General features: G+C 34.8%; 4 protein-coding genes across 7 annotated transcripts; 3 read left to right on the forward strand and 1 right to left on the reverse strand.

Annotated features, from left to right (window-relative positions):
• Positions 1-263: 263 nt before the first annotated feature.
• LOC117243435 (forkhead box protein K1) lies at positions 264-4,421 on the forward strand. 2 transcript variants are annotated; one of them, XM_033510922.1, is made up of 6 exons: positions 264-502; positions 721-1,055; positions 1,390-2,112; positions 2,209-2,468; positions 2,758-2,860; positions 2,945-4,421. In XM_033510922.1, the coding sequence occupies exons 1-6, from the start codon at positions 386-388 to the stop codon at positions 3,117-3,119; spliced, it is 1,713 nt and encodes a 570-aa protein (XP_033366813.1). In that variant the 5' UTR covers positions 264-385; the 3' UTR covers positions 3,120-4,421. The 2 variants fall into 2 exon arrangements, with proteins under 2 accessions (XP_033366813.1, XP_033366814.1); XM_033510923.1 differs by having other exon boundaries at positions 361-502; positions 672-1,055.
• Positions 4,422-4,904: 483 nt separating this feature from the next.
• Positions 4,905-14,758, forward strand: LOC117243433. Of its 2 annotated transcripts, XM_033510921.1 has the most exons (5): positions 4,905-5,862; positions 7,211-7,514; positions 10,556-10,751; positions 11,177-11,391; positions 11,628-14,758. In XM_033510921.1, the coding sequence occupies exons 3-5, from the start codon at positions 10,655-10,657 to the stop codon at positions 14,280-14,282; spliced, it is 2,967 nt and encodes a 988-aa protein (XP_033366812.1). In that variant the 5' UTR covers positions 4,905-5,862; positions 7,211-7,514; positions 10,556-10,654; the 3' UTR covers positions 14,283-14,758. The 2 variants fall into 2 exon arrangements, with proteins under 2 accessions (XP_033366812.1, XP_033366811.1); XM_033510920.1 differs by lacking the exon at positions 7,211-7,514.
• A 2,418-nt stretch (positions 14,759-17,176) lies between these two features.
• On the reverse strand, positions 17,177-20,594 carry LOC117243436 (methanethiol oxidase). The gene is made up of 8 exons (XM_033510924.1): positions 20,489-20,594; positions 20,177-20,340; positions 19,103-19,282; positions 18,473-18,776; positions 18,078-18,338; positions 17,655-17,988; positions 17,365-17,487; positions 17,177-17,284 (listed from the first exon to the last, which is right to left on the reverse strand). The coding sequence occupies exons 1-8, from the start codon at positions 20,502-20,504 to the stop codon at positions 17,236-17,238; spliced, it is 1,431 nt and encodes a 476-aa protein (XP_033366815.1). The 5' UTR covers positions 20,505-20,594; the 3' UTR covers positions 17,177-17,235.
• Positions 20,595-21,741: 1,147 nt separating this feature from the next.
• Positions 21,742-24,805, forward strand: LOC117243169. 2 transcript variants are annotated; one of them, XM_033510419.1, is made up of 5 exons: positions 21,742-21,902; positions 22,517-24,049; positions 24,189-24,311; positions 24,402-24,549; positions 24,629-24,805. In XM_033510419.1, the coding sequence occupies exons 2-5, from the start codon at positions 22,972-22,974 to the stop codon at positions 24,717-24,719; spliced, it is 1,440 nt and encodes a 479-aa protein (XP_033366310.1). In that variant the 5' UTR covers positions 21,742-21,902; positions 22,517-22,971; the 3' UTR covers positions 24,720-24,805. The 2 variants fall into 2 exon arrangements, with proteins under 2 accessions (XP_033366310.1, XP_033366309.1); XM_033510418.1 differs by having other exon boundaries at positions 21,742-21,897.
• The last annotated feature ends 603 nt before the right edge of the window (positions 24,806-25,408 follow it).

Raw genomic sequence — 25,408 nt, forward strand, 5'->3', positions numbered from 1 at the left:
CATATTACCGCATACATATGTATGTATATTTTTATCCATTCATTTCATTTGGTTCATCAATATTGATTCAATCAATATGGATGCTATCTTTTCCATAAGAAATTATAATGAATAGTTCATATATCGATTCTTACGCTTTTTGTAATTATCATACATATTTGTTTAATAATCCGATTAATCATTAATCATTAGATATTCAATTAGTTTGCTCAGTTGCGCCGTTACGTTAAAATCAATCGGCCGGTCGATTAGTCGACCGGCCGATCGATCAATCGAATCAATTTGTCAGACGATCAGTTAATCAGTCGATTAATCGATTGATTGTTCGATTGGCTGCTTGTCGAATTTGTACGGCAACTGATTATTTCAATAAATTGAATTTCATATGCTATTTCACGTGGTTCCTCGCGTTATCGTCGATATTAATTGGTGTAATCTTCTAATCAATCCGTTTATTTTCCTAATCCTCGGTCCTATAGTTTGCAAGGTGTGCATATACAAGGTAATTTTAGGATTGTTTCCTCCTCTGGCGGTAACTTATCGCTCTCTATCCGCATCTATGTATCTAGTTATCTGATTAATTATCTATTCGTTTATTTATCTATCTATCTGACTATCTATCTATATCTGTCTACTTCTCCTTTTTCTCCCTCTCTCATTCTATCCCAAAGGAGGGTTCGCTTACTCGGTGCTATGTCTACTACGTACTCCCGTACTCAGGAGAGCGACGCGTGGGCCCTTCTGGCACTGAAGTCGGCACCGGCCAGCCCGACGAAGATGCAGTGGAACCCGGAAGCAAAAGGTGCACCGATTGCACGGTTAGAGGGTCGCGAGTTTGAATACATGGTTAGACAGCATAGTATCACTATCGGACGTAACAGCAGCAAGGGTGAGGTCGACGTCAACATGGGCCACTCCAGCTTTATCTCACGACGACACCTTGAAATCTACTATGATCACCCGTATTTTTTTATGGTTTGCAATGGTAAAAATGGTGTTTTTGTTGATGGAATTTTCCAACGAAAGAGTGCGGCTGAGTTCCGATTACCAAAGACGTAAGATATCTTTCGGAGCTTTATCGAGCCGACTTAACCTTTCTTGCACGTTTCTCGCATGCCACTGGCAAACTTGTTATACGGTTTTTATACAGTCTCTTTTCAGTCATGACTTATGATAGCCTCATCATTTGGCGATGTTGTCTTTTTCAAATTATATCTCATAGTTTCATACGTGATAACAATAAAAAATTGTCTTGTGATATTTCATGCAAACAATTTTAAGCAGAGAATTTATTTAAAAGCTTTACTTGTTCTTTGCACTTTCTCTCAGATACTTCATTTGTTTCTTCCTTTATTCTCTTTGATCAGTCGCATGTTTCTTCTGTTTCAGATGTACATTGAGATTTCCAAGTACAAATATAAGACTTGTATTTCAATCGTTAGTAGATGAACAGGAAGAAAGTAATGTATGTGTGCGCTCTCCTCCAAAACATAGAGCACCATTACCACCTTTACGTATTAATATTCCGGATGCAGGCTATAGTAGCCCATTCCCTTCTCCTACTGGAACAATAAGTGCTGCTAATTCATGTCCTGCAAGTCCACGTGCAGGACAAGGAAGGAGAAACATATCAGCAGATCTACAGATGGTGGCTGTGTATGCAGCTGCTGTTGCAAATGACTCACAAAATTCTAATATGGAGAGACACGAGGGTGGACAAAGTTCTAATAGACAAATAAGTCCTGGTACAACAGCGAATTGTAGTCCTCCGAAAGATGATTCTAAACCTCCATACTCATACGCGCAATTAATCGTTCAGGCAATAGCATCTGCTGCAGATAAACAGCTTACGTTATCTGGCATTTATTCTTATATTACCAAGAATTACCCATATTATAGAACTGCAGATAAGGGATGGCAAAATTCAATAAGGCATAATCTTTCGTTGAATCGTTATTTTATCAAAGTACCAAGGAGCCAAGAAGAACCAGGTAAAGGATCTTTTTGGCGAATAGATCCTCAATCGGAAGCAAAACTTATAGAACAAGCATTTAGACAAAGAAGACAACGTGGAGTTCCATGTTTCCGAGCTCCTTTTGGACTTTCATCCAGGTAGATAAATTTTATAAGTATCTTTATTTTCCAGTTCCATATATACCAATTATTAAAAATTCTAATCTAATGCTTGTAACATTTCAAATCATATAGAAGTGCGCCTGCTTCTCCATCTCACGTCGGAATTAGTGGTTTGATGACACCAGAATGTCTTAGCAGAGAAGTTTCGCCAGGACCAGAATCATATCCAGATAGTACTGTATCTTCTCCGGCTGGTCAGTTGACTAGTCAGTCCGCACCAGGATCACCTGGTCATCCTTATGCATCCTCGAGTCAATCGTCTCACAAAGGTCGCCTAATGCAACAGATTACTGTTGTCACGAACGGTGTTAGTGGTGATACAACCAGAGAAGGTAATAGTGTTTTTATTATGGCCTTTTTTATGTTTCTTATTTTAGAGAAAAAACTCTTTTCAGATACTACAAGTTGTATTCGCTCCCTTACCGGTAGTTTCTTAGGCCGTGGACATACAGAAAGCGGTAAAATAAGTGATGGTATAGGCAACATCAATACTCCAAATGTTGATGTTGCTGCTTACCGCTTTCCACTCTCTGTATGTCCACGGCTTTACGTATATATCTTACCGTCGTCATCAATCATAAAAGTATCTATCATTTTAAATATACTACGATATTTTTTTAGATAAGTATGTCGTATCTGGAAATACTACAGAAGAGCATTCTCTTTCCCCAGCTGGTCAATATAGCCCAGCTCCTGTTATTGTACAGACCACGTATAATTATAGGTACGTCCGTACTCAATATTTTCCTTGCTGTATTCTTCTATCGATTCATTGAAATTGATTGTCATTTTGTACCATCACATTCAGTGGAAGCTTTATTGGTCCCGACGCAGGCGTCGGAGTTGCGAAGCGTTCACACGAGGAATCGGATAGTTCTCCCGGATCACCAGCACCGCTCGCCATTGTCGAAAGTCCTGAACCACCTGAACACCAACCTCCATCGACGAAACGTCAACGTGTTCATGATATGGACGACCACTGAACCATCGTTGTCCTAGACTATCGTTACGTAGGACATTTTTTGTTACATCGCGCTACTCGCTCATTGTCAAATATATCTGCACGCGCGTGTACCTCACACTTGTTCGTGTGTGCGTCCGTAAACACGTGCACGCTTAATGTTCAGAATTTCGAATCGATGCCCATATCCATACCACGTTTAAATCTCTCCATACATTTTCATCTTTGATGCGCGCGCGCCGACAAATACGTACATGTACACACTCAGTTCTGTACTGTTTTTCATTTGACCACATAGTGGTTACTTTATTTTCTGCGTATGATAAATACTCGATACAGTTTACTGTTTTACGCAACAAGTGGAATATTCGTAAGAAAAGCGAGAGCAGACAAAGTTATTCCCTCGTCTCACATTCTGAAAACTAGTTTTGATGTTGTATCTTTTCTTTTCTCCAACTTTTGAACTTGAATCAACTGCTGACGTAGTACCAGGGTTATTCAGTCGTCATGATCATCAGTATGCACATACACGTGTTTCGTTGAGTAAATTTTTTATGTTTTTCTTTGATGACATACAGGTACAAGGAGGCGACGGGAGCTTTGATGTATTTATAAGAGGGAATAAATATTTGTAACACTCGTGGAAGAGTATTATATATAAGAAACATCTTGGATGAAGTTATATCGTAGTATATTCGAAAGATGTTGAATCTCAATAGAAGGAAATATTATGTTAAAACAGCTCACGTTGTTCGCCTTAGTGCTTTGCAAAAGAAAAGGTCACCTGTTCTAGGACGATGCCAATACTGGTAAATGAACTTGTTTGAGAAATTTGTTGAAAATTATACATATTTTCAATCGTAAATAAGCTCATATGAGTTTGAATTATAAAATTTTGAACCACGTTGGTCTGGTACACGTTGTTTTTGTTTAATATCCGGTTACTATTGGCTAAAAAAGAGGAATATTCACTGGTTCTTTCCAATTCTTCGATCTCGTCGATTGATTGTTCACGTTGTATGAATCGATCAATGAAATTGATTATGACGCAATTCGCGTTCAGTGAAAATGCTCGCGAATCGTAGAGACAAACTTTAGATTATAGTTCTGCGTATGATTTTACAAAGTTTCTATTTAAAAAGAAAGAAATGAAAGAACGAAGAGAAAAGAAAAAGAACAAGCAATAATCTTATGCTGAATACGTCGATCGAAATTTCTTTCTGACGTGCCTGTTTATCTAACGAAGATATTAACATACTATAATCATACAGGAAGAGGTGATAGTATTTTTGTTGCCACTTGTAAATAAACTCTTAAACGAACATTCATTGCTTCGAACTGTTTCTCTCTGTGTTGAACAAAATCGAGAAATGTCTGCTTGCTCTCGTGGTACGAGATAGATGAACAATAAGATGAAATGATAATTTAAAATGACGATCAGGTGTAAAATTCAAAATTATGTAACGATTAGCTCAAACTGGAGTAATTCTATCAGGACTTTTTCAATTTTTTTTTCGATTTTCAAACTTGACAGGAACGCATTTCGGTTGCATATTTGGATTGACATAGCAAAACGAAAGAGTTGTATTCAGTTTTTCACTGTCGATAATTATTGTATTGCAAAATCAAACTAAATAAATGTTATTCTGTTTTTCATCGAGCAAGTAATATATCAACGAGATATCGGTATCGTTTCACGAGAAGAGCAGAAGCGAGGTAGAACGATGCATCGGTTATTTGAATAACTTGAAATATCAATTATAATCTATCCAACGAATCGATCCTCTGAATCGATTATTTTTCTATTTCTTTTTTTATCTTTTCATCAAACTTAAGGGAAACAAGATGTTTCTGTTTTCTACCCAAAAATAACTTTCCTACCCTTAAATTCGGATCATCAAAGTTATACTAATAATCGAAAACGTTTATTCTGTATAAAAAATTCCGTATTTTTGTTTTACGATTTCGACTTCGGATATGCATATTTGTTTCTCTTTCTTTCTTCTTTTTTAGGTTTTTTTTGTGACCCGTAACAATTATCCACAGATATTGTCCTTAATTGCTGACATCTTCTTACTCGGTCTCTCGACTCTCTTGCTTTCTAAAATTCATTTAATCATTTATTATTTACGAATGTTGTTGTCGGATAAATTTTGAAAAACAGAGAGTCAGAAATGAATTCTACTAACCATAAGTAAAAGAAAGAAGAAAAACTTGGAGCATGGTATGAATAATAACGTCCATTTCACGAGAATTAAAATAAATATTTTCATACACTTATCTCCACCTTCATTATACAATGTGGAAGAAGTGAACGTAATAAGAGAAATAAGACAGGCTCGCTATAATGAGTTAAGGTACATGTTTGCGAGAGATATGATGGGAAGTAAAGGGTACTTGTAAAAAAGCAAGTATATATGGAAAAAGGGATTATAGGAGAAAGGGAAATAGAGAAAGGAAACGAGAAGGAAGAAAAGGGAAGTGAGAGAGGGCAAGAGGGAAAGCGAAGAAGAAAGAGGGTGTAGAGAGTTTGCGCGACGTTCGACCCGAATCTCTCATCGGACGTTAAGCCAGCCAGCCAGCGAGCAGAGCCAACCAGCCAGCCAGCCAGCCAGCTAGGTATCCAGCCATCTAGCCATCTATCCAGACAGCTAGTCAGCTAGTCAGCCAGTCAGCTAGTCAACCAAGAAGCCAACAAGCCTCTCATCCAGTCAACGTTCCAAATTTTTGAGTCAACTATTGATGGAACCTCGATATCTTAATTGGTACAGTAGCGATTCGATTTACCCTTTCGTTTAATACTCGTTCATATTTTGATTTTCTCGGAAGCTTCTGTTCCTGCTGTTTCTGCATCTACTTAATCTTCCTTCTGTTCTTTTTTCTTCTTACCTTTCATTTGTTTTCTCATATCTTGCGTTGATTTTTACTTTTCATGTCTCTTTTGTCGCTATATGTTTGACCCTCATTCCAACTGCAAGTTCTGCCCTGTCGTTCTCCCTCTGTGTTCCTATATAATCGTAACAAGTATACATATTCGTGCGAATTTATTTTGGACAATTGTTCTTTTGTTGTTTCCCTTTGATATACTCACGATCGCGTTCATACGTGTGTAACACGGCAATAATTGATCAAGCTACGAGTTTAATCGAACATGTGCTAATAAAGACAGAACAACAGCAGGAATATAAAGGGAAAATGCGAAAGAATATAATAATCGGTGGTTAAAGAATAAGAGAGAAAAGGAGAGAGAGAGAGAGAGAGATATCTAGAGGGAAAAGATCAGCTTCTGCTAATGATCTTTCGATAATGCAGTGTCCTGGTATCCATTACCTCGTGAAAACCTTGTCTGCGCTCGCGCAGTATTTACCGCGTATTCGGTTTATCAGTATGATTATGTGAGAGGAACTTTTGAAAAATGATTCATCTTGAACAATATATATATATATAAATAATCATATAATATAATCATATATATATATGATTATCTTATGATATCGGTATCGACTATTTCCGTATAACTGATAAATATTGTCAAAATTGCGTTGATACTCGTTGGTGGCGTTTTCGCAACTTCATCAACGAAAATTCTATATCTAGCTGTATATAAGTCTGTATTTTGAAATTGTATATGAGACAACAAAATTTCGTTATATTTTTACAATAAGTTATAAAAGACCGATTTATTTATGAACACACGAAAATCTTCGATTACGTCTTATTATTCTAAACATGTGCCACATTCTCGCGTTCTACAGGTAGTAAAAGTACTCTTTATTGTGACAAATATAACGTCGACCTCGTTTTGAAGATACCTCAGCTAAGTAAGTAATTCCTTTCTTTTTTTGCTCATTCATGTAAGAAAAAGTGTAGTATGACTTCAAGAGCCACGTGTTCGTATTATGTTGCGGGCGTTAAACAGGCGATGCGATATCGAGACTGAAATATACAGTGAGTGGTAATTCATATAAAACGGAAGTTATTTTCATTATATTATCACCATATTTTTGTCTCATATTTGAGCGAGTTTTTTTTCGTATAATTTATACATTTAAATCTTGCCTACTGTCTTATTATTTATGACTTTGTCGTGCTCTTTTTCTGTTCTTTTGACAGTGATTTATGCCTGTATTATATCGATGTGTAGCAGTTTCGTTATCTCGGAAAAGCTTCGAAATCAGCGCGGTGACTTGGACGAAACGGAAGAAACAAATAGGAGAAAAATGAAGCTGAAAGAGTGAAAGTTACGTAGTTGTGCGTACAGAAAAGGGGGAGTCGGAGAATATACGTAATTTGCTCGGTCCTGAACTGTCAACAAGAGGAGAGTTAACACGGATTGAATCAATTATAGCCCCGTTTTGGAGTGAACGAGCAAACGACGGAACGAGCAATTTCCGGGCTTGCTTAATCCATATAACGAGTAAATGAATTTTTGTTAAGAATTATCTTTGACCATAGCCTGCAGATTATATTCGCGATGTAGGTGTTAAGATGAAGAAACAAAGGTACCAAGTAAGAATTCGTTTCGCATTTTTCTTAACTGTATTTTTACCGATAAGTTTTTTTCAGTTTCATTTAGATCGCGTTATGTTGTTTTCACTTGCAGTATATATCTTAAAAGATATCGTAATACATTTAGTGGTAGATTCAGAGGGGGGCGATAGGAGCGATCGCCTATTCTCCCTAAGAGTATTAAAATATAAAAATATTGTATCACATTCTGAAAAGTGTTAGATATATACTTAATGTGTTGTGAATGTATATATACATATATTATTGTTTACGATTTGTATGCTTAGCGGGCGTGCTTGTTAGTGCATGGACGTTTTTAGAACGTTTGCAGAATATCACTTGAAAATGTTTCTAAATATCTCACAGAAGAAACTTTACTACGAATCGTACGAGGAAATGACAAGTGTACATCGGGGTTGCATCAGGACCGGTCCCCTGATGAAACAAATGTATGTCGATCAGTCGATCAGATTCGCAGTTGTTAGTCGAAGCAGTCTGAGATACCGTACGTTTAGTCGCGTAGCGAATAGATACAAGAAAGAATAGTATGTATATTTTTGATTTTATTCATCCTTGTTAATCTGTTATCCTTATAAATTACAGTTCCAGAACGTAATGGCAACTCAGATATTTCTCTACTTATAATTTACTATTCGTATTAATGAGCATTGTAAAATTTGTATTCTAAAAAAGCTAGCGACAGAGCATAATTATATTTATATTTTTATTATACATGTAATTGTTATTTTCGAAATCATTTATCTTTTATTTTATAGAATTTATAAAAATGTGTATATACATATAGAAATACGTGACAAATAACTAGAACAGAAAATTTTCACGCGAAAATCTTTTATATTTTCCTTTTATAGTTTTAAACGCACATATGTTTCTAAATAAATGGCTTTGTATAATTTCGCAATTATATGGTTGATGAAAAATGATATGAGAATTGTTTTCAAGAAAAGGTGCTAGGAATAATTTATTGAGAGATGGATCTTTCTCCTTAATTTATACTGTCATTTCGCTAAAAAGATTAATTAGCAGAAAAATTAAAAGAATTAATTTTAAATATAGATTTCCTCCTATGAGAATGAATTAAGACGCAAAAAAAGTATAACTTTTTCCTTTTTATTATTGAATATAAACCATTGATCTATGGACTAAAGAAACAACGATATTTTTTGCTAAAATTCAAGAGATCTCTCCTTTCTCACTTAATATTATTGCATACAAAAATTATTCTACAAGTATTACATTATTTTGTTTTCTAGACAATTTGAATAAAAACAAGTTCGATAAGAAAATTAAAGATAGTCGAAGTATTAGCAAGAAACGAAAAGAATACTATTTAAGTTTTCTTTTGCCCAATGTCGAAGATGATTTCACAATCACCAACAACAAATACGTCCGATATGCAAACGAACTTAAATGTTAATGTTTGCGACGAATTAGGCCAAAAGATTTAAACTTTGTTCATCGTTTAATCCAGATGAAAAGAGTAATAATGCTGTTGCACTTGATATTGGAAATTACGTAGGAACTACAGCGTATGATTTAATTTAAAAACAACAACATTTACAGTCACATCCTTAATTTATCAATATCCAAATCGTTGTCAATTCGATTAGAAATGTAGTAGGTACGATAAAGGAAACTTTAACACGTTTTGCCGCTTCATCTAAACGCATTTACACGCTTAAGAATGTAATGGAACATCAACTTTTCGGACTTTGTGAAACAATTTAGGACTTTTAGTCACAATTGATTGTCTTCTCGATTTGTTAAGTTCTACGGTCCAATGAAAATGTTTTTTCGATAGCTTCGCATTGATCTTAACCCCTTAACCTACGATTTATGTTCGAGAATTTTGGGCCGATTTACGTTTGGTTCGATCATCTACTACGGGCTATGCCCGTAATATTTACGTTTGGCCCGATCATCGTACTACGGGCTATACCCGTAGTTGTAGGTTAAGGGGTTAAATCAACACAGAATATACTTGGGGATACTTTTAAACTTTTAAAAACAAAACGTGATATGTGTGTGGAAACGTTTTCCAGTATTTACGAGAAAGCTTGTGGTATCGTAGAAGAATTGTGATAAAACTATCCTGCCAACGATTCTGTTGCGTATTATACTCAATTTATTTACATCTCAATAAGAGAAAGTGTAACTAAAGATTCGAAATATCGATTTTTCGAAGAAAGTATAGATTTCTATTATTTATCAATTCTATTTCATAATTCAACAACTTTGAAAGATAATACCTTGTTTAAAGAAGCAGTTTGGAAAGTTGTTGAAAAATATTCCACTTTTTTAAAGAAACTTATCGATACGCTAGAGAAGATCATTATCTCTGAGTTGGAGTTGTGGAATGTAAAATAAGACAGAGAAAGACTGGTTTCTTCATATAGAGCAATTAAATCGTTCGAACTCTGTGACTGTCGTATGTATCCTACTTTACATGTTCTTCTAAGAATTCTAATTACACTACCTTTAAGTGCTACAAGTATAGAGAGATCGTTTTCTACTTTAAAAAGTAGACTCGATACGTGGTTTGAATCAACTATAGTAGTGGATAGATTGATTCACTGGGCTTACGTTGTTAGATATACATTGTGATGTAGAATTAAGCGAAGACAGTGCTATAGATCGATTCGCGAAAATTCACAAACGTAGAACAAAATTTATATTGTCAAATAAAATTTCGATGGTATCTTAATCTTATTAATTTTAACACTTTTTATACCTGTGTTCTTTGTAAAATAATTGATTCTTTCATAATGTATAAATAATTAATTTAATTACTTAGTGTATAATATCGGATAGAGACGTTAAAATATAGATTACAAACAAATCTTAGATCTTGTGAAAGAAGATAAAAAGGTATACTCGCCACGGAATACGCTGTAGGATGTGCTCATGTATATACATTTGAATTTGTAGATATTGTCAAATAAAAGAGGACAAGCGATGCTAGGAAGCGAAAACCTGAAATTAGATTGACAGTATAAGGAGATCGTGGAACGGCGTGCCTAACTTGGAATGCTTATACCGGTGGTGTCGGGCACTTGGGGCTGGGGATTCTTCGCTTTTTTCCTGTTCGTTTTTGCCACCCCCAGTCCAGCTGCTATCCGCAGAGGTAATACGTTCTTTTGTTACTTGTAGACTGCAGACGTTTGTGTATGCATTTATCGGAAATTTGAAGATCCAAAGATATATATAAAGTAAAATTTCATCTGTATGGACGAAATTTTAGTTAATGTTCAATTCAACGTTGAATTCCTGTTGATCGAATTCATTTATATGAACGTAAACTCTTATGATATGAACGAAAAATTATAGGAACTGCAATTATATAAATTTAATAGCGTCCCATATCATATGATCAGTTTAATTATTCTATGTAAATACAAGGCCAAATTTTAAGACGTTGAATATTAAGATTTAAAGAAGAATGAAAATAGATATGTCTAACCGTTTTTCTTTATTTTTTTCTTCGTCTTCTTCTTTTCCTTTCCTTCTCCTTTCCTTTCTTTGTCGTTCCACTTCCGTTTCACCTCTTAGCGGATCGAGATCATTGCAACAAGACAGTGGATTTATACGAAGATGTATCGAGTCCGGCTGTGACTTCCGCAAATTGGGGAAAACCACTATCTTGCTGGTATCGTTTTCGATCGTTTCGTGGAACTCCACGAGATTGGATCCTGCGAGTTCGTTTCAAGAAGTTTAAAGTTGGCGTATTAGAAAATGCCACCACCTGCTCTGGCGGTTATTTACAGGTATGTTTATTTTATTATACTATGCTTTCGGCCCTTTCGTACGATTTAACTAATATCGTTAGTAAAATTCTGCAATCACGAGTTACAAATTATTAGAATCAATTTTCTTGTATCATAGTAGCAAAGTCGCGTTAACGAGCCGAATGAAATTTTACGATCAAATGTTATAGGCCAAATGAGCCAACAGAAGAGAAGGGTAAATACGATTTAACTAACGTAAATGGTGGAATTCGCAGATCGTAGATGGAAACACGAAAACAGAAGTGAGCAATCGGAAAGATCCTGGAGTTTATTGCGGTGAGTCGGAGCAACCGCAAACATTTATTTCCGAGACAAGTTTCGTCCGTGTGATATTCCACGCGGATAACTTTACGGATCAAACGTACTTCAGCTTCGACTCCCGCGCGGAACAACAGTTCGAGGTATACTTGAGATACGGCCAACATCCTGAACTCTACCCAAATCGAAGAGGCGAAATTGTGCCCGGTAGCTATTGCGAACGAGTTTTCAAGGATTGCAGGCTACAAACGTGTTACGTACAGAGCCCTGCTTATCCAGGCATTTATCCGCGCGCGTTACATTGTAAGTACCGACTGAATACACGGCTGCCTTTTATAAAGCTCTACATTGAGAACGAGGAGTTCAATATCGACGGGCAAAGATGCGAGAATATAATGACTTGCCCTATGAGACCGATAAGCTCTGGCTCGGAGCATTGTCCGTACGACTACATACGAGTTTACGATGGCAAAGATGAAAATAGCCCGGCGATCGGTACGTTTTGTGGTATGGGAAAATTCCCGTATAGCATAATCGGTACCAGCGAGGATCTCTATGTGGAATTTGTCTCGTCACCAGCGGGACCTCTGTTAAATACCGGTTTTCATTTTAACGTTGGTAATTGGCCGGGTCACGTAGAGACCGCTGGCGTTCGAAACGGTAGCTGCGATTGGTTGTTAAATAGCGAATCTTTGCATAGCGGTAACGAAGGAATATTTCTCTCCGTCGCGCACTGGTATCCACCGTATACCAGCTGTACCTATCTTTTGAAAGGTCGAGCTGGCGAGATCGCGAGACTCTATTTCCCTAGTTTTCGAGTTAACCGGATCGAGTCACCGATACAACCGTACGATGGTGACTGCGGTGAAAGTTTAACACTGTACGATGCCGATTGGCCGGACGATGCGAAAATTATCAAAACCTTCTGCGACACGTTTAGCAAACCAATGGAGAAGCACGATTTCGTTTCGAGCTCGAACGCTCTGTTCGTTAAATTCGAGAGCAAAACGGGAAGCTACTCCGGCAGTTCGTTGTATTATTGGGCGCATTATGATTTCTTCAATGCGACAAGGTTCGGCGTGCCTGTACCTGGAACCGAATGCGACGAAACGTTCGCCTCCTGGAAAGAACGATCTGGCAAATTTCGATCGCCATTAAATACCCTGGTTTACAAGCGACCAGGTGATCCACCGGCGGATCTTTCCTGCACGTATACCTTCGTCACGGACAAACGATTATACGCACGAGTGATTCTTATCGTGGAATCGGTTTCTTTCAAGGTGCATCCGTATGCGCAATGCGGTAACTGTTGGGATAGTCGAGTCGATCGATTGATCGTTAGAGAACCGTCTATCACAGATGTTAACAATGACCAGTATTCGCAACAGCAGCAGCATCAACAATATCAGCAACAGCAACATCAGCAGCACGCATCGCGTCAATTACAAAATAGCAGTATCGGTAGGGGTCATTGTATTTGTCGATCGACGATAACCAATGGACCAAACAGCGACAGGCAACCGGTGCTTCGCGTGATCTCACGAGGGGAAAAACTTGAGTTAAAGCTTCTAGTAGATGGTGCACACGCTGCAGCGAACTATTTTAAACAATCCTCACCGTTGTTCGAGGCAAGGTACGAGTTCGCTCATAGTCCATTATGTGGCCCAGCGATTTTGCCAGCTACGACCGACGGCGAAATTGAATTCCCTCATTACGAAGCACTCGGATACGTTGCGCCGCCTCGACAGATCAAATGTATCTGGGAACTACGAGTGAATCGAGACAGAGACGTTTGGTTACATTTCGACAAGATCAAATTTGCCTCGAGATCCTGCGAGGATGGAAAACTCGAGATATTCTTGCCCGGATCTGCCGAACCGCATTTCGGTATATGCGGTGAAAATGTCAGTTACGTACGAGAAATGCCGATCATATCGGCAGCGCAGATCGTCCCAAATATTCGTACGTCCGGGGATCACGAATCTGGACATTTCAACATGGATTCTATTCAAACTCAAACGCACTTACAGCAACCGGTATCGCCGCCGCCGCCGTCGCAATCCTCACTGCCAACGGATCAACAGCAAGAAGAATTCGAATGGCCGACGGTGATCGTTCAATTCACTGGTTCAATGGCACCGGCGAGAGCCGCGTTTAAAATTGCTTGGACGGAGTTGTATCACTTGCCACGCGATGCTTCGGGTGCTCTGAATACGCAGAAGCTCGAGGAGTATTGTGGATTTCAATGTCCGGGCGACGCTGGTTGTATCCCCGCGCGACTTGTTTGTAACGGTGTTGTTAATTGCCCTATGCCAGAACCTCGATCGATCTTCAAAACAACGCACAACGGTACCGGTTTGCTGGGAATAATCGAGGAACCGAACGACGAATCCATCGAAACTTGCGGCACCGATGTTGTCGGGGAACGTGGTAGCATGGCCGGATCTGGAAACGGTGTCGGTGGCTTGGCCAGCGTCGTTGGCTCTGCTGGATGGGCTGGAGCTGGTCTAGGCGCTGCTCTTGCCATTCTTCTCGGTCTCATTTGCTTGGTCACTGTTTGCAAAATTTGTCGGCAACGAGCTACTTCTAGGGACATTCATGTACCTTATTGACACCGTCACGGACACGAACACGAACAATTACGTAAATGTAATTATAAACGCGAACGTAAACGTACGAGTGCAGACCCGCAATTTCTTCTTTTCGTTTCTTCTTCCATGTTGGGTTAATTGTTTTCTGTACAATATCTCGATGCGAGCACACTATCAGTGGACAATGTTCGTACTCGTGTCGTCGAGCGTAAATCTGTAACAGAAATTATATCGCTCCACTCGTTTTATTCATGCCAATGAACAAGAAGCAAGGAATAATGGCAAATTAGGCGGATGACTGATTAAATAGGTAAATAAGATAGGTAAACATTTTAGGTATACACACATCTATACCTATATGTATAACGTGCGTGTATGCGCGCGCGCGCGCCTCTTTCTGCAAATCTACAGAGTGAATTTGAATACGACTGTAGGTAGACTCTAAATTTTTATGGGTTTATGGAAAATTTAGACGGTAGAAAGTACGCAGAATTCATATAAAATGCAAAAATATATAAAATACAGTATATTCGTAGATACAGTATATATACTATATATAAAATACAGTATGTATACAGTATGTAATATTCAGTAGATGAAGCAAATTTCTGCTAATGTTCCATTTCCATTCATCTACAGTGCACGCATAATTGTTGCAAGCGAATATCTTTTAAATCATTCAAATCGAAAACAATTTGTTAGTTAATGAAGAGCATTTTGAATGGTTATTGTTGTATCGTTTTAACAGATATTCGTTCCTTATAATGTATATGATTTACTCTGCATCTGCTTAGTAGCGCGTGCGCGTATCCACATGTGTATAGAGAGAAGGCGAGATAGGGAGGGAAGAGAATGAGAAAATAATTTCAATCCCAAAATGCGTTTTTTCCCCACATATAGTATCATCATAAAGTACCAAAGGAAGGAAATAAGTATCGGAAACGTGATCTTTTTTTTGCGGTCACACATATTACGCATACGTAATATACCCATGTATATGTAAGTAGGTTCGACAAAGCAGCTTCATCCACGATTTAATCCGTGTTCAGTTTACGATTATATTCTTGTAATTTTTGCACAATGTATTCGCGTTATACATATTAATAAGAGTGCCTGCGAATGTTTGCACGTGTGCGTTATAAGTCTGTTTAAAATGATGCGCACGCGTGTTATTCCTCGAGGATATGCCAAATAAAAAATTGTATATATCGAAGTTAGAAAGTTTTTAGCATATGAGCGCACCTCGAGTGAATAACTCTTAAACCAAACATCGATAAAATTGCTATTATATTAATCGACGAGAACTTACGTTCTTTTGTATATAGTTCGAATTCTCTAATTAGATCACATTTAATATCGTAACAACTTAGAATATTAGCGGAATACCGATACAAGGTTAACGATACTTCACCGTGTCAAGGGTGTGAAGTAGCGTACGCGTTACATCTGTAGCAAGCGAGTACGTGCTCACATGTACGTACATTGTCGGAAATGATGTGGTAATTATATATATAGAATATGCTACATCTCACGGACTGTAATGATTTTGAAATATGTTAGGTCAACATTTTGAATAATTTCACTATTACAATTTATCGCTAAATATAGAGCGATCAAATGTTGTGGTGAGATATTATTCAAAATATTGTCTTCGACAATACACATATCTCAAGATCATTGAAATTAATGAGTTGTACTCTATTCTGTACAATTACCAATGCTGTTTATGAACATCATGGAACGTGTAACAAGACAAACGGGAAACGACGCGTATTATATTTATCGAGCTCTGTTTGTCTTTTCGGTTAAATTAAATATAAATCGATCAAGTTGATTACGCTACTGAACTGCTGTGAATCAATTGTTCAGTTTTACGCATATATGATCATAGTCGACTTGAACGACGACGATGACACACAAAGAGCACCGAATTCTTCGAGACAATCGAAATTCACCCATTCTCCTCCTCCTCTATCCTATTTAGATTAAAGTACACCATTCCATTGCCAATTTCGAAGCAAATTCATTGGAATATAAGTTGCAATCGTTTTTTGTAACATTCTTTTTGTACTGTTATTATGATGTTTATCGTTTTAAAAAACGTGGCTCGTATTTGTTGATGTTGCCATACTTTCGTCATTATATACACATACACACATATATATATATACATATTATACGCGTTATTGTTGCATTAATTTATCGCCTTTATCATTATATTTAAGATAAATAATAATTACCATATTGTGCGATTACATGAAACATCATTGTTGTATAATCGTTACTGTTATTGTACCGTTTCTCGTCGTTGTCAGCACCACTAACATCGTTGAAAATATCGCTACTGCCAGCAGCGTCAGCATTATATTATTATATTTTTTACAAATAAAAAGTATCCTCATTGATGGGGTAAAAAGAGTTTAATATTATTAGACAAATTTAGTTCGATCATTCGTTGGATTGCGACGCAAGATACTTATTTCTTTATTTTTCTTTTAAGCAAATCAACGTACGTAAGTATATTTCATAATTTATGGATGTACTTTGTTTTCTTTATCACAGTCCATTTAGGAATCCATAACTTTCTGGACTATCTATAATTTTTCGTGTATATAGTAAGAATCAGACATTAACTTAAGTTTCGTTCAAATAAATGCAGTATTTATTTTTAGTATAAAATTTTAGTGGATTATATACTTTTCTTTATAATCTATAAATTATCCGATAAAATGTATTTCTAATATTAATAATTAGTAAAAAACAATTTAAAAAAAAATATTCACTCTTAGAATTGTTAATATTTATATAATACTTGATTACAAAACATAATTGAGATAAAACGTAGCGCAAAAAGCGATCATATTTGTAAAGTATTTCAGTGTATTAGAAGATTATATGTACCACTGATACTTTGCTAAGCATCTAAAATATTGTTTATTAAAATGAAAATATATATTGTCGATGGACGAGTAGATTAATCTTCCGCCAGCCATATATCTGATGTACAGTCACCTCCTGGATAGCTGGAAACGGAAATTATAATTATTATTTTGAAATTACATTAAAAAATAGGAAACGTCAAATAATATAATAAGACTCAAACCGCATTTCGTGTGCAAGTAAAATGTCATTTTTGTCTGTGCCAAAGTCCACCAAAAATTGTTCATCGAGTTTCAAGCCTCCATTTTGAACATCAACATCTAGTTTGACCATGGTCGAACCATTTCTAGAATCGTATAAACGTATGTATACAAGATATACGGTAACTCATAAAAGTATTTCAACTTACAATAGAAAAATTTTATGTATATATTGTATGTTATATTTTATATCATATTTTGTATACAATTAATTAGAAACGATTGAAGGAACATAAGGAAAGTATGCACATACTTGACATGTTCAGGATAAAATTGTTGGTCCCATGGTTTGAAAATAGAAGTAGTCACATATAGACGTGTCCCATCGAGACTTAATTGAAGCATCTGCGGTGATCCGTCGAGTCTCCGGCCTTTGACATGAACTGGATTCGGTTGGCTACTTAATTCCTCGTCTCCAATTACACGAACTTTCGAATCACTTAAAATTGAGCCTCCAAGAAATATTTGTCCGGTTAACTTCGGATTATCTATGTCAGAAATATCATATTGTCTAACATCCCCATGAAACCAATTCGATAGGTAGAGATACTTGTCGTCGAGACTGATCAAAATGTCCGTTATCATTCCTATATATGAAAACAATAAATTAGAATGATACATTACGAATAATTCTGTACTTTAAAGGTGAGTCTCCTGCTAGTTGACTTAAGCGTACCTTCCATCTCTGGAAACATCCATCCTTCCACTTTTTTCGGAGGAACTTGAATAATTTTTTTTGCAGCCCATTCGCCGTTCGGCATTTTGTAAAACTTATATACATTTGAAGATATCGCACATCCGACGAGTCCCACGCTAGCTTTTGGGTCATGAAGAAATCGTATTTCAAGTGGCGCGATTCCATCATCGCCCAAATTCAAAACTTGCTTTAACTTTCTTTCGTTCCACGAATAGAAATTCAAGCTTCTGCCATAAAGCGCTATAAAAAGGAAAGATCGAACGAGATTTCAATTAAAATTACTTTTAGATTATACTATAACAATGAGGAAATAGTAGATACATAAGACATTAGAGATAAGAAAAAGAAAAAAAGTGTAAAATACAGTAGCTAACCAGGATTGGAGCTGTTATCCGGAGAGAAGCCTTTTTTAAAAATTCTAGGCACGCTCCATTCACTTGCAACAAGTGTATCGTGATACGGTTGATACCAAAAATCGTAACCAAACGCTGCTTTTTTTTCTCCCATGGTCCATGTGGCTTTCACTTCGAGTGTTTCGGAATCGATACAGAGAAAGTCACCAGTAGCGTCTCCATTCGATTTGCCTAGCGTAGAAATTAAAATTTCTCCGGTTGGCGAACAGTGACTTGTGTGCAATGTCGATACTCCGTATTTGTGTACCTCCGTTGGGCTCAGTACCTAGTCAAGAAGAATACAAACAATACGTATCATTATATCACATATTTACTTCGAAAGTATTATAACTTAAAATAATTTAGTCCTGTATTAAAAGAACGTCAAGTTTCCAAACTTGATTTTCAGGAAATGAAGTTTCTAACGCGATTTTATGCGCTTTTTTTTGATTCTCGTTTTATTCATAATGCCATCTTCTTTAGAAAATTTCCAACTAAATTTGTAACGATTTGCAGTCTAATGTATGTAAATGTAATTTTCGGTTAATTATATACTTATACGTACAATAACATATGTACATATACCTATATAAACATACAAGATAGTCAAACCTTTTTGATCGTTGGAGCCCGTTCATTGGTTGTATCGATAAAGTAGGCGCGATCAGACACCAGACAAGGAAGTACCAAGGTGTCCCGTTTTCGTGGTACACCGTGGCAACTGCTACAGATATTCCATCCGGAATGATGCAATTCGTCGCCAATGTAGGGCATTCGCAATTTGTGAACGATCTATGAAATATGAATATTTTGGGTGAACAAGATTTGACGCGCATAGAATGACTGTAAAATTATATCATCGTTCGTATCATTCGTATTATGACTATTTTATCTATTCCAATTTCAAATAAAAAGTGCTCAATCCCTCTAACACAACAAAGGACCATTTAATACTTTTGCATTTAGAAATATATAGCTAAAAACCTGAAGTAAAAAATAATAAAATTCTAAAAATAAATTGGGAAGATTGGAGTTTTCAAATACGAAAGATTACGTACCTCGTATCATACTCGTACCTATCTCACTCATATCATATCATATGTAACTACTTCATTTTAAAAAGTTACAGATACATTTTATAAATGTTATTGCGATAGAAATAACTTTCGATAAGATACCATTTTGGCTTTATGATCTCGTGACGTCAATATATTTGAAAAATTATTACAATTCGTTTCTTCGCAATTGCAAACCGCAATTTTTCAGATTTATTTTTTCTTTTGTTATAGTAAAATAACTACTTGCAACTCTTGATTTTCAGCTTTTTTAATTCCCATATCTAAATAATGATATTTAAATAGCGAATGTATATAGTAGTATATGTAATAAATAGTAAAATACTTTATTGCTGTGTATTTTAATAGATCATAAATTTATAGTTATGATGAAAATTTATATTGATGATTCTATAAAAAGCTAGTAAGTTGTTTCTTCTCATTATTAATTCATCATTAATTGTATATTTTAATCGAATTGTGTACTTAATCATCGAATACTTAATCAAATTTAAATAGCGTTTTTACAAATCGATTAAAATATTTGCATATTTATGAGTGGTAGCTACTGTATTAAGCTATTATAAGTAGTATAATTGTATAACTAAATTTTATGTAACGCTCATCGTACCTTACAATAGTCGGGACTATCCGGATCTACGTCAACGGTGCACAGGACATCGGATTTATTTTGATCCGTATGAACACAGGCGACGTATATCAGTTTCTCACGTGGTCCTTCGAGCATCGCTGCACTAGGTGACCTATAGCCAGGACCGTCGCAACTCTTGCAACCTGTGTGTATAATAACGTTCGTTAAATTAATGTCAGAAGTCTCTATTTCACGTGTATCTAAATCAAAACTGTGCCACTGTGCGTATACTTGTACCTTTAGAGCCACGAACTCTAATTATTATGATACAGAATAATGTAACAACTATACCTTTGTTCTTCGGCATTCTGCTGGCGTTTGCTAGATTTCGTCCGATGATCGATGTCAAATGATGCGGAAATTATTAATTCCGTTAAGTAACAATTGACAGATCAAAGAGCCGAAACTAGAAAGACAAGATTGAAAATGGGAAAAAAACAATTAGAACGATAGAACAGAGAAAAAATTTGTTGGAAAGATAAAAAGTTATATTCTAATAATGGTAAAAAAGAAACGCAAGTGATTGTTTGGAAATTGAAAAAGAATTAATTTTCATACGTCAATAGTATGCAGTTGGTCGAATATTTATGTATATGCAATATAGACGTTTTCGACTTGATCGCAAGCAAGGCCGTTCTGTACTGATCCCTCAAGAACATTTAGAGTTAAGTGAAAGATAACGGTACTGGAATTCTCCATTTATTATCATCAGAGAGAGAATCTTCTCTGTTATATGATATACTGTATAGGACTTTATAAGACTTATTCTCCCACGAGTTTCAATATCGCTAGTGGAAGATAAATTTAATGATGTAATATGATGAAATTTAATAATAAATATAACAAAAATAATATGACGCAAGAAAGTAACGAGTATACTATGAATCGTGATAACTGAAGAATCTGTCTGATGAAACCCATTCCAAATTTTTAGAAATAATAATCTTTCAAAAAGCGATATAAGAGTGATACGAAACGAGAGGACAATTAGCTCATAATTAGTCAATAAACACAAAATTTGAATAAATTACGATTTAGACTCTTCAACATTTTAATTGGATAATCAATTGGATAACAGGCTTCAGCTTAGTAATAAGCGGATTAAACTTGAAAATTATAAAGTTTTATTTTAATTAATTGGGAAAAGTCTGGTCCTTTCAAGCGCAGCGATAGTTCTAAATCTAATCTTCGTTGTTCCACACATACATATGTACACAGTTTTAAATGACAAAGTACTGTTCATCTAATATCCAAATGAAGAGGTTATTAATAACTAACGTTAAAAAATGGATTTAACTGGTGTTCATCATATGGTAAAGTAATGTTTATACACATATGAAATATGTAAATTGGCGAGTGATTATAGATAGTTATCAATGATAATTAACCAATTTTGTTATTAAAATCAAAATTCTTTTCTTTATTGCCTCCCTTACGTTGTTATACGATTCATATTTATCGCGCTAAAATTAACGTTACGGGGAGCCACAAGGTACATAAAGTTCTTAAAATCAGCGCTACGAGGAGCCACAAAGTACATAAAGTTCTTAAAATTATCCCCTACTACTAGGAGCCACAAGGTATAAACAGTATACCGTTCAAAATATAACGAATTCTTTTTGTTTGGATTAAATAATATTGATTACTTTTTTCGAGGGATATCAAGACAGTGATTTTATATGCAAAAATTAACTGAAAATGTAAGGTATTGTATGTTATAAAAAAAATTAAGTTTGAAAATCTTACAGATCTATGTGCATCTAACTAAATTGTAATCTCACAGCTAAAGGTTCCTTTCTTTATTTTATTTCTAATTTTTAATATTTCTGTATTAAAAATTGACAATATTATTATATATATATATATTGAAGATAATCATTGGTTATTATCATTCTTACTACACTTAAAATAAAATGCCTGTTGATAACGTATGCTTGAATATCAAATGATTTTGTATTATTCCAATATTACATGTGCAGGATATGATGATTTTGTCCTAATTTTATTTGTCTTATTTTGTATCATTATATTGTTACTGTAAATTCAACATTAGTCCAGTGATTAATGTATTTGTAGAACACAATGTACAGTTGTTTATCAATTCATGTTCAATATAATATAAGAACAATAACAGGGGCTACTGTTGATTAGATATAAAGGAGATTTCATAGAAAAACAAGACAAAACATAGCAATTATGATGCAAATTATATATTGTATGATAAACATTGATCTATAGAATTGAAAACTGTTATAAATAAATAAAAGAAGTTTGATAAGTTGTTATATGGTAACATATCTTGTTTAAATATTATTACAGATAACAAAAAGAAGTAGCAGAAGAGTTTAATGAATTAATGGATTGTTCTTGTATCGATTCATATAGAAGAAAAGTTTTAAAAGAATAAAATTATCAAGCCAGTGATAAGGTAATACTAAGGACAACTCATATGTTATAGAATTATTATATATTTTTATTATAAACATTGTTGAGGTTTGTAAATTCTTTATGAGCCCTAAAATTTTTATCGATACACTCTTTTGCAAAACTTAATGAATCAGAAGAACAGCAGTATTAAAAATATCAGAATATAAGTATTGAAACCACCAAGTAAGTTGACTGCCAGAGAAAATACTTGAACAAAATCAAAGGAAAATAATAAAGTATCATTATTACTTTACAGTAAGAAATTACAATCAAAGTTACATACATCTGATAATACTGTAAGTGAAAATTGCAGCTTATTAAATCATAATAGTATATCCTCGTTTGATATGAGATATACCTTAAAAAGAGTTTCAAAATCAAAGATGGAATTAAAATCTCCAAAATTATGCTCAAAATCTAAAAGTCCAATATTAAAAGGAGTTTCAAAATCAAAGAAGGGATTAAAATCTCCAAAATTATGCTTAAAATCTAGAAATCCAATATTACTAAAATCAAAGACTCCTACTATTACAGATTTGCATTGCACTAGTAGCAAAAGGAGCTCACAACTAGAAAACAGTACAAATATACTTATGAGCAAAATGTTAAGAAAAAATGCATTTAAATTGAAGAAACCTATAGTATTACTGAAAAGACTTTCTGACATTATTAAAGTTACATCATCTTCATCACTACCTAGGATAAGCATACATATAAATGATCAATTTAGCAATAGTAATATAAATATTTCGCAGAAGATATTTGATGCCATATTTAATCATTCTCAGACTATAAGTCATGATAAACTTAAACAAATAAATATACCATATAAGTCGCAAACGCATTTTCTCGAAACATCTCCGCATAATAAAATGATTAGAACATTTGATAATGTAAGTACAGCATTTATGGAACCCTTTACGTCTTCTACACCAAAGGAGAAAGGAATATTTAATAGAACGAATAATAAACGTAATACAAAACAGATATCATATAATGACGACACAACTTATGAATTAAACGAACAATGCAGTACATTAAACGTTCAAAAAAGTATTGCATCAACAACAGAAGAAAAACAAGGGGAAGTAAAAAAAGATGATACCTATGAACTTATTGAACCTAAGACTCCAAATTTACGGAAGAAACTATACAAAAAACAAAGAACTGAGTATGAAAATTTTGATCAAAAGATACGGAAAAAGGATGCCAAAGTATGTTTTACAAACTGTTCATTGGATTATAAATATAATTCATCTTTAGCAGATCACAATAAACAGAAAAAACTTAATAATGTTAAAAATAATTCATCTAACAACAGTTCAAAAAAGAATATTATGAAGTCGCTGACTAGAGATTTTAGTAAAAAATCAAATTCCATCCCCGAAATTGTAGTAACAACACCATCCCGCAATCAAATTCCAGGTAATCTGTCAATTGCCGTAGAAAATATTTTATGTTATAAAGAACATTCTTTATTTAAGATATTTCGTTATTGTTATGCAAAATTATAAACCAATTGAAACCTAAGACAAAGCAATATAAATATCTGTATTTATTGTAGATTCAAAGCCTGCTACAACGAAGAAAGTTCCAAATTTCGCTAAAATCCATAAGAAAATATTTGCCAAAGCAGAGTCTATTATTGATGCAAGGAAACGAGTAATAGACAGATATACTGAACTGAGTAATATATCCATAAATCCATATATCCATAAATAAGCTTTATAATACATATCAAATATGTACCTTTAAATATGCGAATATTATCTTTTAGCCACAAGAAATGAAAAGACTAACTCACAGGGTGAAAATCAGTTATCTAATACATTAAATAAAAATTTTTTCAATCAATTTAAATTAAAAATAAGAAAATTGGAAGCTACCGATTGTATCATGAGAAATAATACTTTACGAGTAACAAGGTAAAGTTATTAAAATTACGAAAATTATAAAATAGAGAATAGTATACCAGTATTTCTTAAACTTTTTTTTTTATTGTAGAAACAAAGAGCAAAGCAGAGCTGTTTTGAAGGGTGTACGAACAAACCGACGTTTTGAGCTTCAGATGAATTTTAGGAATATGAACCAATAAAATAAATATAATTATGTTAGGTAATTTATATTATCATAAGAGAAGCTCTTGTACTATTTATTTCATTATGCTCTCTAATATCAATAAATTAATAATAAATGAATGTAACATACGTCTATAACTGTTTTCCTTTCATGTTATCTTTTACCTTTGTAAGCTCTAATAAGCTCAATTCTATCTTTTCATTTTTTTTTCTTTTTTCATTAATGTTAGACGGGCTAGAAAATGAACGTGTCTCTTAAAAAGATCAAAGACCTAAATTTTCCGGCGGTGTATCCAATACGATAAAAACAGCAACAATCGCCGGTCTAATAGTTTTGCCGAGTCGTGTTGATTTAGGGTAAATCAAACGAGAAAATGCAACAATGGTTTTGTGGAACGGAAAAAGAGAATCTAATAATTAATACAGAAATGTATCGTACGAATCAACAAGAAAATCTTGTATAATTCGAGGTAGTTCACACTTCCAGACACTACCATTCATAACTGGTCAAGGACGACTTCCCGCGAAACGTGATAAATCGTCGGACAGTGTACTTTGATGGGCGGAAACAAAATTATTATTTCGCGAATATCTATTTGCTCGAAAATATGATAGTCGGGATGTCTTTACACTCCTGATTTAAAATAGGAATTCTGGATGACTTACTTCTATCACAGCCACCGCGGCTTCAAATTGCGTGGCACTA

The sequence above is a fragment of the Bombus vosnesenskii genome, unplaced genomic scaffold, assembly GCF_011952255.1.
Source record: "Bombus vosnesenskii isolate JDL3184/JDL3185 unplaced genomic scaffold, Bvos_JDL3184-5_v1.1 scf7180000013265, whole genome shotgun sequence".
Lineage (NCBI taxonomy): Eukaryota > Metazoa > Arthropoda > Insecta > Hymenoptera > Apidae > Bombus > Bombus vosnesenskii.